At 34.7% G+C, this 12,675-nt stretch overlaps 2 protein-coding genes across 3 annotated transcripts in view; both read left to right on the top strand.

The window, feature by feature from the left end:
- The window catches only part of LOC126698577 (anthocyanidin 5,3-O-glucosyltransferase-like), a 41,908-nt gene that overhangs the window by 6,615 nt on the left and 22,618 nt on the right, over window positions 1–12,675 (top strand). Inside the window, exon 2 of one of the 2 annotated variants that reach the window (XM_050395912.1) lies at window positions 5,702–6,242. The exons of the other annotated variant lie outside the window; for it this stretch is intronic. Within the exon in view, the coding sequence (XP_050251869.1) occupies window positions 5,702–6,067 (366 nt within the window). The 3' untranslated portion in view covers window positions 6,068–6,242. Of the gene's footprint in view, window positions 1–5,701; window positions 6,243–12,675 lie in introns of those variants that run through there. 2 annotated transcript variants of the gene reach the window in all.
- Window positions 8,680–10,277, top strand: LOC126698578 (anthocyanidin 5,3-O-glucosyltransferase-like). The gene has a single exon (XM_050395913.1). The coding sequence runs from the start codon at window positions 8,738–8,740 to the stop codon at window positions 10,160–10,162; it is 1,425 nt and encodes a 474-aa protein (XP_050251870.1). The 5' UTR covers window positions 8,680–8,737; the 3' UTR covers window positions 10,163–10,277.

The following is a 12,675-nucleotide window of genomic DNA, read 5'->3' as shown; positions in this document are numbered from 1 at the left end:
CCAGATTCTCTCAATTTCAAAGAGAAATGGAGAGTGTTCAGTTAAGGTACAGGATGCATCTAAAATAAATCAAGGGTGTAAAAACTGCCACATCAATTAAAATTTAAAGCACTTAATTCTGGAAGCTCAATTGTGTTAAACAAAAGGGTTAACTCAACAAACCCATCTTATCTGAGATTCGAATATATCAAAATCACCAATGCCGTGCTTTGCTCTCTCTCAATCTCTCTTCTCCATTGCCGTGCTTTGCTCTCTCTCAACCTTGCCATCGCCACTGCCACAATCACCAACGTGTGCCAAGCCACTGTTGTTTCTTTGACCACGTCTCACACCAGCCTAACATCACCGAACCCACTGCTCAGTAATTTTCTCAATCTTATTTCTTCTTTATAAGCTCTGTTTGGTTGCTTGGAAAACAAAGGAAAATAAATTAGATACTACTATTTTTTTTATTGATTTTGTCATGTTGAGTTTGGTTTCTATTCTCTGAGTTTTTTTTTGGGGGGGGGGGGGGTGGGGGGGTTGAGCTTTGGGATTTGATGGGATTGAGGAACCCAACTTACCTGGATGATCTCATCCAAATCAACGAGGCAGCATTGACAGACGAATCAACCGGGTCCCTCCAACGAAGTGGCCACATTACTGACGAAGATAGAGAAGCCATTCATTGTAGTCAAATAAATGCCTTGGACGGTTACAGGGACAACTGTACAGACCGTTGGGAGCCATCAAAGCTCACATGATTAACCATGAGGCGTTACCAAAAGAGGCACTAAAGCTGCCATAATAGCCACAACGGCTAGGAGTTACAGGAATGTATATATACAACCCTCCCAACACCAACATAAGGTACATAGACACACCTAGAAATACTTCTTATTGTTACACTACATTGCTTTATTTTTTAGAGCTTCCTTGTACTAACTTTGGCATCGAAAACGTTGTGGCAGACACCACACTGGTGACCATTCTGAGGGAGCCACCTTAGCATTTCTACTGTTACAGAGACGAAGGCTTGGATCCATTTGGACGCATTCACTTAAACTGATGAATTTGCACTTCATCAAGATTGTTTGAAAACAAAATAGTTGGTGGGTGTTTAAGCTTTGCGGGGTTTATGGTTTGTTATGATCTGACTTTGTTCCAAAAGGTATGAGATTTTTGGGTTGTTTTGATACCACACCCAAGTTTCTTGAGACTAGGATGAAAAATCTAAAAAACGAAAACAACAAGCAAAGCTCATACTGGAAGGGTGTGGGAGGAAATAGAATTAATGATCAAAATACAAGCTTATTGTTTTACTTAATCATAATTGTTCACTCGATTAATTTTTAATTGTTCACTCTATTATGAAATGTTTTAGGGAATCTATTGTGAATGGTTCTTTGTTTCCTTGTCATGCTATTGATTGCAGAATTGAGTGTATGTAAATTTTCCTTTGTAGGAATGAAATGCACATAATTGTATTTTGATGATGAACTGTTAAAGAAAACATCCAGCCTATGGCTAGATTTATGTTTACTAGTTGTTGGCTGTTGATATACACTGGCTTTTTAGGGTGAGACAGATGAATTTTTTATTTTCAAAAATCTAAGTTGTTGGGATTCTTGAGAACCCTTTTGTGGTTGGTATTTGAAGCTCTTATAGGAAAAATAATTGAATTTACTGGCTGTTTTTTGTGCCTCTCTTTTTGTAGATTGGTTCTTGTATTGGCCTTTTGGTTAACCATTTGGAAAGTCTGGATAATTTTTTGGACATAATTTGTTATTGGTTTCTCTATAATTTTGAAGGATTGAGATTTGTTAATATTGCTTGTAGGCTTCATTAATCCTAATCATCAGTAATTTGGAAGGGCTTTTAGAGTGCCAGGTACTCTAGGCAACTACATTTCACGTGCAGTGAAACCTAGGATTCTAAAGCTATGATACATCCCAAAGCTTTGATACCAAAAGAACTTACATAACAAAGAAGCATCATACATTCATATCAAGATATGGGGCAAGTTGTTTAACACAAGGCAAGTCGAAGTGATCAAGCTAAGATTGAAAATTGTAGACTTTGGATGGAATGTATAATCAAAAAGCAAGAGGTGGAATGTATAGTCAAGAAATAAGCACACCAATTGTAGAAGTTTAATGTTATTATAATCATATAATCAAAGTGTTTATTTCAATGGAATTCTTGTTATGTGATCAAAGTGTACATTTTAATGGAATTCTTATTATGTGATCAAAGTGTACATTGTAATAAAATTTGTTCATTTTTTTAAATATTAAATTCTCTTATTGTCTATTCTGTTGGATTGAATTTTGATTATAATGCCAAGTAACTCATAGGGGTGCAACCCAAGTACGTAGATTAGCTGAGCAATGTAAAAGAAAGTGATTAACTGGCTCCCTTACCAATTTGCAATGCAAGTACACAGAGTTCACATGAATGTGCTATTTCGTGATCAAGTTATGAAATGTCAGATCTCTAAAGAGAAGCTGTCTAATCAAGCCAAGCACAAGGCCTATAAATTCCCAACCCATTCCTAAGAGTCAACCTCTAATCATAACATAGCACATGCTCAACCCTGAACCGGTATAAAGAGGTTCATGTAGCACATGCCAATTTATTAATGTCAACTCCAAGATATCTTAACATGGGAAGCTTAACAAGAGAAAAATATACACAACAACAAAAAACCAAACCAAATGAAATATAAATTTATCCACAAACTTATCAGAAGAACACTTTATATGAATAGCATAATTAATCATGAATTAACACTATGCAGCTACATGTGAAGTGAACGCTAAGAGAGACAACTTAATAGATCTCTATGCTCCAAAATTCATCAAACCATATAAAATTTTGATCTAGTGACTGAAACTCAGAGAGAGAGAGAGAGCTGAAGTTTTGGTAGCTGTAAATCAAGAAGCCAATAATATCCAAACTGATCTTCAATTATATTAAATCCTGGAATCACAACTTATACCTCTATTTTGGTTGGATATAAACAAAGATGTGCTCTTTTGTAACAAAAGGAAATGTTCCTTTGGAAAGTATTCCCTCCAAATAATTAATAAAAAATCTGAACATATGAATGCGGCCAAATGTGACTAATTTTTTGGACCATCAAAACTTTAGTTCTAAGCCAGGAAAATTACAAAACAAGAGCACTTAATCACAACATGTGTCATAAATTATAAAACATGATCCTAAACTAGAAAAATGGCTCGACTTTATGAACTGTCTCATTCCATCCACTTGCAACGTACTTCCTTGAGTCAACGGACCTCCACTTGCAATACTTCCTTGAGTCAAGAGATCTCCTGCACCATCAATTTTGCCGTTGGAGTTACAACATCTACTAATCCAACTAAAATTGCAAGAAACAGAAGACATAGCCAAGTCTTGAATGTCAGCAATCAAATGGAAAATAGACCAGGCAGAGCAGGAACCATTGGTGTGGATAGACCAGGCAATCAAATATGCCATATACTAATAAAGATTCAATCTTTATATAAAAAAAATAAAAATAAAAAGATTCAATCTTTATCTCAAAAAAATAAAAAAGATACTCAAAGAATCATCCAGCCATTATAAAGATTCAATCTTTATCTCAAAAAATTAAAAATAAAAGTTCAGGACTCTAACTTGTATCCAGCCATCAAAACAACAATATAAACTCACGAAGGCAACAATATAAATGCAGAAAAATGAGATAGACTCCAAGAATCATCTAGCCATTATAAAAATTCAATCTTTATCTCAAAAAATTTAAAAAAAAAAAATTCAAATTCAAATAGACTCTAACTTGCATCCAACCACCAAAACAATAATATAAACTCACCAAGACAACAATATAAATGCAAAAAAATGATCAAACATCAAATAAGATAACCATAAACAAGTTTTACGGATATACCTTTGTTTTGGCAAGATAGAAATAGAGATGTGCTCTGAACTTGTTCTCTGAAGCTTTGAACGTGTTCTTTGGTTTTCACTTTTCCCTCCTAAGAGAGCTATAACTCTCTCTCTTTTAACTCTTTTTTTTTTTTCTTTTTTTTCAGTAGAATTTGTCTGGTTGAGTTACAGAGCCCTATAGTTTAAGTATTTAACCACAGTTAAGTTATGAGCTGTCACATTTTTTGACCCTTGATATTTTTCTAAAAGATCCTCTCCTGCTAGAAACTAACGCATACAAATCAGAACAAAGCAACGTCTAAGAGCAATATGCTGGGTATATTTCGATTTCCTCAGTGATTAATTAGCTTGCAAAGCAGCCAAAAATGTAAGATCGAGGAAAGTTCTCAAACCACACAACATAATCAGACTTTAGTCATTAAAAAATGTTCCAATCTAGTCATTTACAGTGTGTTTGGACCAAGAATTTGTTATTTACATAGAAATTTTATATTTGAACATGTGGCTCTTCCATTGTGACAAGGGTAATTACTATGTTAAAAAATTTGTAGTCTTAACCAAGGGCCTCATAAAGGTCATAAAGGACAAAAGCCCCTTGAAAACAACTACATATACATCAATCCTTGAGTTTATTAACCACACACAATCACACACAATTGTGTAATTGTATATCAACCACACACAATCACACATAGTTAAGAAACCTCCCTGAGCCATTCTTCTCTTCTGTGTGAACATGGAAAATGCCATAGTTCTATACCCTTTTCCAGGCAGAGGCCATCTAATCTCCATGGTCGAGCTTGGCAAGCTCATACTCAAACATAACCCTTCTTTCAAGATCACAATCCTTATCTTTAACAAACCAAACACAAGTACTAACTCCACCGCACCCCAATATGTAGCCAGCTCTACCACCCAATACATCACCGCTGTCAATTCCACCACTCCATCTATCAACTTTCACCACCTCCCACCAATCTCCGAAGTCTCATCCACTCCTTCCCCTATAGCACAAGCCTTCCTAATCCCACGCCTCAACAACCTTAATCTCCATCAAGCTCTCAAAACTATTTCCCAAACCTCCAAACTCAAAGCCTTTATCATTGATTTCTTCTGTGATGCTGCTTTCGAAGTGGCCACAAACCTTGACATCCCCACTTACTATTTCTTCCCCTCTGGCGCAAGCGCTCTATCTTTGCTTCTATACATACCCACCTTGCATAAAAAAGTGGAAAAAAGCTTGAAAGATCTCGGTGATATGCTTCTTGACATTCCTGGCTTTCCGCCTATCCGAGCTTCAGACATGCCAGGAAGTATATCAGATCGTACTGCTGAATGGTATGAGTATTTCTTAAACACAGCAGCCCACATGGCCAAATCAAATGGAATTATTGTAAACACGTTCGATTTACTCGAAACAAAAGTGGTCAAAGCAATTTCGGATGGATTATGTGTCCAAGATGGACCAACTCCTCCAATATTTTGTATTGGACCTTTGATATCAAGCAGCAGTCAAGATGAAGATGAGCATGAGTGTTTGAAATGGCTGAACTCCCAACCGAGTCGAAGTGTTGTGTTTCTGTGTTTTGGAAGCATGGGATTGTTTTCAGCGAAACAGTTGGAAGAAATGGCTCTGGGATTGGAGAATAGTGGGCAAAGGTTTTTGTGGGTGGTAAGAAATCCACCGCCAAATAATGAGGAAGAGCCAAACTTGGATGAATTATTGCCAAAGGGTTTCTTGGAAAGGACCAAGGATAGGGGGTTTGTAGTGAAACAATGGGCTCCGCAGGTGGAAGTGCTGAGTCATGACTCGGTGGGTGGGTTCGTGACTCACTGTGGGTGGAACTCGGTGCTTGAAGCAATTAGTGTTGGTATGCCAATGGTTGCGTGGCCTTTGTATGCAGAGCAAAGGTTGAACAGGGTGTTTTTGGTGGATGAAATGAAGGTGGCATTGGGTTTAAAGGAGATGGAAGATGGGTTTGTGAGTGCAGAAGAGTTGGAAAAGCGAGTGAGGGAGTTAATCGAGTCCAAAGCTGGGAGAGAGGTGAGAGAGAGTGTTTTGGGCTTCAGAGATGAAGCTATGATAGCCCAGAAAGAAGGTGGCTCCTCCCATGTTGCATTAGCCAAATTGGCCCAGTTGTTGGAGCAAACCTGACAATGGTGGCAGCATTATTGTGCAAGTTAAGTTCTGTTTTTTGTTTGTACCATATAAGAAAAGAAAGACATGAGTTCACTCATCAATATGTCTAACATTTTCATGTTTTTTTGCTGAATTGAAGAAAGGGTTTACAATTTCCTTTTTGGCTAAATAAAGAGACAACTTACTATTATTACTATTAGTTAGTGTATGCTTAAATTGGTGTGGATTTGGTCTCCGAGGAGTGGCCTCTACAATGAAAAGGCATGTTCAGCTCTATTATGACAACACTTTACAATAATGAGTAGCTACTATTATTACTATTACCTAATTTTTCAAAAAAAAAAAGAAAAAAAAATTGTATATTACAATTATTTGCTATGCCTGTCATTTGAAAAATCTAAGTAGTAGTATCACTTACTCAAATTATCATATGAACATAAAATATCGAATCAAATAACATTTAGCTTGTAAGAAATAAAATAATTCAATCTAAACACAATCAAATAAGTCAACTCTAGCGCGTTTTGCTTTTTTTTTTTTTGGTTCAGTCCACAATTGTTGACCATTCAACTGTGAACAGTGCATCTGTGCACTGTTCACGAACTCACAAATTTCATTTTTTATCAATTTTTTCATTAAAAATTGGTCCCACAGTACTATTCACACATTTAAAAATTATTTTACTACAGTGTTTTAAGTTTTCAGTTTTCAATTTCAACAAAATAAATTTTATCCAAACAGACCCTAAGACTTCTCAGTTCTCACACGTATGCCATGACGAATGACGAAAGAGATCCCACAGTAGTTGAAGTTTTTTTTTTTCATCAAATTAGTAGTCATAACGGAAATACTTACAATTAATTGAAATTGACATAAACTATTAAAAAGAGTCATAAAACAAATAATTAAACTAAGCGACAAATAATTAAGTAAGTCAACTAGATCAAAAAAAAAAATTAAGTCAACATATAAAACACCTAAGCGACATATAGACTAAGACTTCTCAGTTCTCGTTAGCCAAAAAAAAAAAAAGACTTCTCAGTTCTCACACGTATGCCATGACGAATGACGAAAGAGATGCTACAGTAGTTGAAGTTATGTGGACAGAACTTGTCTAAAAAAACACAATCATGATGATGATTGAGGACCTATTTAACACTGTTAATTTTAATATTTAAACAACTATAATACTTTTGATGCGTATTTTTATAATGTCCACACAATTGTTTTCGCAACAATTAACTTGCCTAGGTAAATTTTTTTTTATTTTTTATTTTTTATTTTTTATTTTTTATTATTATTTTTTTTTTTATGGGTTGTCTAGACAAATTAAAGCATTAGAACACAAACCTGGATGATTGAGTATTTATTGAAGTTTGTATGCAAATTATGATTGTCATTAGACATGGCAAAACGGGCGGGTCGGGTCGGGTCGGGTTCGGGTCGGGTCAATCGGGTCACGGGTCAAACGGGTCACGGGTCCAAAACGGGTCATTTTAAGCGGGTTGAAATCGGGTTCGGGTCAATCGGGTTGCGGGTCGGGTCGGGTTGGGTCGGGTTGACCCATATTTTTCACATGAAATTTTTTATTTTTTATTATTTTTTATTTTTTATTTTTTTAATAAAGAAAACAATATGTATTTGCCATTTGGATAGTTATGCAACATATTACTTGATGTAAAATGCATTATTTTGCATTCACTACTTATATCAAGAATAAACTCAGTTAAACTTATTAATATTTATTCAATAATTTTAAAATTATACAAATCCTAACATTGCTATCTAAAACAAAACAACACAAAGATAAGTAAAACAAATATACAAGTTTTATTTTTACACAATATCAACATTCCAAAAAAAAAAAAAAATTACAAATGACTTATTGGATAACTCATTTGATAAAGAATAAAAACATATAAGAAAGTTACAATTTTAAAAATTAATTTTATAATCTATTATCAATTGTGGTTGACACTTTATTTCAATTTGAGATATACATTAAAGTTTGATTGCTTACTTATTTATACCTAGTCTCTTTTATGAAGATCATATCATTGTTAAGCAGCACAAACTCTAGGAAATATCATAATTTATTTTGAAAAGCCGTTTATTTTGAACATAAATTGTTAAAAAATAGATCTAAGCATTCATAATTTATGCTAATTTGATACTTTGGCTTTACTATTTTCACACTCATGAATGTGTCTCATACATATCTACAATTTTAAATCTGTTTTTAACTTTACTGTAACCAGATTATCTTGGCATGTACTTTGTTATTTGATATCTAAAAATCTTTACTCATTACAGAATGCTCAACCATTTCTTTTTCAATTAATTTGCATGCAGTTATGTAAATGTATCAATTGTTTACTTAAAACTTACAATAAACAATTAAACCAATATTGTCTTAATTTCACTACTTTTTTTACCAAAAAAAAAAAGTTTTAAAAAAATGGTTCGGGTTCGGGTCGGGTCGCAGGTCGGGTCGGGTTGACCCGCACAAAACACGGGTCGGGTCACGGGTCAACCCGTTTTTGCTTCGGGTCAAAAAAATCGGGTTCGGGTCGGATATTTTTCGGGTCGGGTCGGGTCGGGTCAGAAAATTCTGACCCGTTTTGCCATGTCTAATTGTCATAAGCCTTTGAAAACCCCAGCACCATTCTTCTCTTCTTTGTGAAAATGGAGGATGCCATAGTTCTATATCCTTCTCCAGGCAGAGGCCATCTGATCTCCATGGTAGAGCTTGGCAAGCTCATACTCAAACATCACCCATCTTTCTCCATCACAATCCTCATCTTAAGTGAACCAAACACAAATACTAACTCCGCTACACCTCAATATGTAGCTAGCTCTACCACCAAATACATCACTACCGTCAATTCCACCACCCCATCTATCACTTTCCACCACCTCCCACCTATCTCTGAAGTTCCACCCAGTACTACTTTCTTTGTTGATCTGAAATTCTTAATCCCACGCCTCAACAACCCAAATCTCCACCAAACCCTGAAAACTATATCCCAAACCTCCAAACTCAGAGCCTTTATCATTGATTTCTTCTGTGATGCTGCTTTTGAAGTGGCCTCAAACCTTACCATCCCCACCTACTATTTCTTCACCTCTAGCCCAAGTAATCTAGCCTCGTTTCTTTACCGCCCCACCTTGCACAAAAATAAGGATCAAAGCATCAATGATCTCAACAATATGCTTCTTGTTGATATTCCTGGCTTACCTCCTGTCCGGGTTTCAGACATGCCCAAAATTACGTTCGATCCCACCACTAAAATGTACGAATATTTTCTTAACACTGCAACCCACATGGCCAATTCAAATGGACTTGTTCTAAACGCGTTCGACTTGCTCGAAACAAAAGCCATCGAGGCAATCTCTAGTGGACTATGTGTCCCAGATGGACCAACTCCGCCAATTTTCTGTATTGGACCTTTGATATCAAACACCAATCAAGATGGAGAAGAGCACGAGTGTTTGAATTGGCTAAACTCACAACCGAGTCGAAGCGTTGTGTTTCTATGTTTCGGAAGCTTGGGATCGTTTTCGGAGAAGCAGGTGAAAGAAATTGCGGTGGGTTTAGAAAATAGCGGTCAAAGATTTTTGTGGGTTGTGAGAAATCCACCACCAGATACGGATAAAGATCCAAACTTGGATGAATTGTTGCCAACGGGTTTCTTGGAAAGGACCAAAGATAAGGGATTTTTGGTGAAACAATGGGCTCCACAGGTGGCAGTGCTGAGTCATGACTCAGTGGGAGGGTTCGTGACTCACTGTGGGTGGAACTCAGTGCTTGAAGCGGTTTGGTGTGGAGTGCCGATGGTTGGTTGGCCTTTGTACGCAGAGCAAAGGTTGAATAGGGTGGTTTTGGTGACGGAAACCAAGTTAGCTTTGGAGTTAAACGAGTCGGTAGATGGGTTTGTGAGTGCAACTGAGTTAGAGAAGCGAGTGAAGGAGTTAATGGATTCGGAAATTGGGACAGAACTGAGAGAAAGGGTTTCGGGTTTGAGAGATGAAGCAGTGGCTGCTGTGAAAGAGGGTGGGTCCTCTCATGTTGCATTGGCGAAATTGGCTGAGGTGTGGAGGCAAAACTAACATGAGTTAGTTCACCATAACTCTTCGAGTTATTTTCTATATATGAAAAAAGCCAATGAGTTATTGTTTTTTTTATTTTTTTGATATAAAAATGAGTTATTGTTATAGTGTGCAACGCAACACTACTTTTCATTCAAAAAAAAAAAAAAAAACACTACTTTGGTTTGAACAATTTCTTTTTCTTTTTCTTTTCTTTTTTTTTTTTTAACGGAACTTGCTCTACAGTACTTGGGTTGTTTCAATTTTCACTGTAATGCTTGCTTTTGTTGAACTTGTTTATATAATAATAATAAAACATTAACTCTACAAATTATCCATATATAAAAAAAGCCAATGAGTTATTGCTACAGTGTGCAATGCTATAGTATTATGGTTTGTTCATTTTTTTTCTTTTTTGTTTCAATTTCCATTGTAATGCTTGCTGCTGTTGAACTTGCTTATATAATAACAATAAAACATTAACACAACAAATTATCTACACATAAAAAGAGTCAATGAGTTATTGCTACAGTGTGCAACACTATAGTATTTTGGTTAGTTCAAATTTTTTTTTTTTTTTTTTTTTTTTTTACGTTACTTGCTCTACAATACTTTGGTTGTTTCAATTTCCGCTGATATGCTTGCCTCCGTTAAATTTGCTTATATAATAATAATAAAACTTTTTTTTTTTTTTATTGGGTAATTGGTTTATAGGGGGATCGAACCCCCGAGCTTGACAAGGCACTAAGGCCCGGGTACCACTCAGGCACAAGGCCCGGTATAATAAAACATTAAACACAATAAATTATCACAATATTTTTTACAATTGTTAAGGTGTTAATTCCTATAAAATAATAAAATATCATACTAGAAAGTGGAACCAACCACAACTAAAAATAAAGGTATTGTGATGAAGAAAAAAAAGTATTACATCCACAACATTTTCATAACAAATCTTAGGTGGTAAATTGTTATTCTAATTTAAACTTACCAATGAAGTCATTTTTTTGTCCATTAATAACAACCTACTACTTATGATTTGTAATGAAATTACAAAAATGTTATAAACATAGTATTTCTCTTGTGAAAATATTAAGACATCTTGTTGTCGTCATAATATTTTCACATCCGCTGAGGTGTCAATTCTTTACAAGTCAAAAGTAAAATATAACAAAGTTGTAAAGGTATTATGAAAATGTTGTGTCATTCTTTGTTTTTCTAGAATTATTTTTTTATTAGTCAATTTTTGTTGAGCCAAAATTCATTGTTTCACGCGCAGTTTTCTTGGGTTGAATTTTTGTATTTTGCTTTATATTTCTTTTTTTTTGTATGCCCCATTTTAAGTAAAAACACATAAAATTAGGATTAAAACATTTTTCATCATTTATGTTTGGGGCAATTCACAATTCCTCCTTAAACTTTAGAATCAAGCAATTTCCTCATTAATATTTTGGAAAAGAGCAAATATGTTATATTTTTATTCTCTCAATTAAACCCTAATAAAAACCTATGATTCTTAAAATATTTCATTGTGTAGTGGCTAAAATACTCCCACAAAATTTTAACATTCCAAAAATTTTCTTCACGTATTTTGAGTTTTAGATGGTAGTAATGTTTAGAAAGTTGGAATAGTAATATAAGGTGTTTTATTTGTTACCTAGAGAAAATTGATTTTGTAGATTTAAATCTTTGAAACTTATAATTTATCTAATGAAAAATTCAATGACACATGCCTTTTTTTTTTTTTTTTTTTTTTGTGCCTAAAATGAGTATTCATAAAAACTAATTAAGCTAAAGATTGCACCTAAACTCATGTAAAATGATAAAGAAGAAAGTATGAATGAAAAAATTTTCATTGTATATGGTTGAAGGTATTTGATGAAGAGTTTTAATTGTAGCATATGACATCATTCATTGTGAAAATATAAATATTGCAACAAAGTTTTAGCAAAACTTAGTTGCTTATTGTTGGAAGATAATAATATTTGTTATCATTTTTAAAAGTTTTTAATAAATGGATATTGCCTTTAGCAAATAGGTATCAAAATTATTATACGAATGAGATTAATTTTGTATGATATACATTTTTTTATGTATATAGTTTCATATTTCTTCAAATAAAAATTCTAGCTTAATTTTCTTACACAAGAAGTAGCACATGCCTTGCACATGCCACCCATACTAGTAGTCAATAAAAATGGTGTTTGATTTTATTGGTGCATCACAATTCACCGCACGGTCTGAGCATGGTCAATTGATCATATAGCTGGCTGTGTTTAAAATAAAAAGTGTATGATTTACTATTTAAGGTAACATTGTACATGCATACCACTCCTTATATATTCTTAAATGTCCAGCTCTCCTCCCATTCGTATCTAGACATGGCAAACGGGTGGGTCGGGTCGGGTCAGGTCAGGTCAGGTTTGGGTCAATTGGATTGCGGGTCAAAACGGGTCATTTTAAGCATATTAAAAACGGATCAGGTCAATCGGATTTCAGATTAGGTAGAATTGATCTGTATTTTTGCATGAAAC

Source organism: Quercus robur, chromosome 9, assembly GCF_932294415.1.
Source record: "Quercus robur chromosome 9, dhQueRobu3.1, whole genome shotgun sequence".
NCBI lineage: Eukaryota > Viridiplantae > Streptophyta > Magnoliopsida > Fagales > Fagaceae > Quercus > Quercus robur.
The sequence above is the reverse complement of the archived record's forward strand: the minus strand, read 5'-3'. Positions and strand labels throughout refer to the sequence as shown.

Bases quoted from the DNA above. Each gene is read 5' to 3' on its own strand.
- LOC126698578 (XM_050395913.1), top strand. From the start codon at position 8,738: ATGGAGGATGCCATAGTTCTATATCCTTCTCCAGGCAGAGGCCATCTG.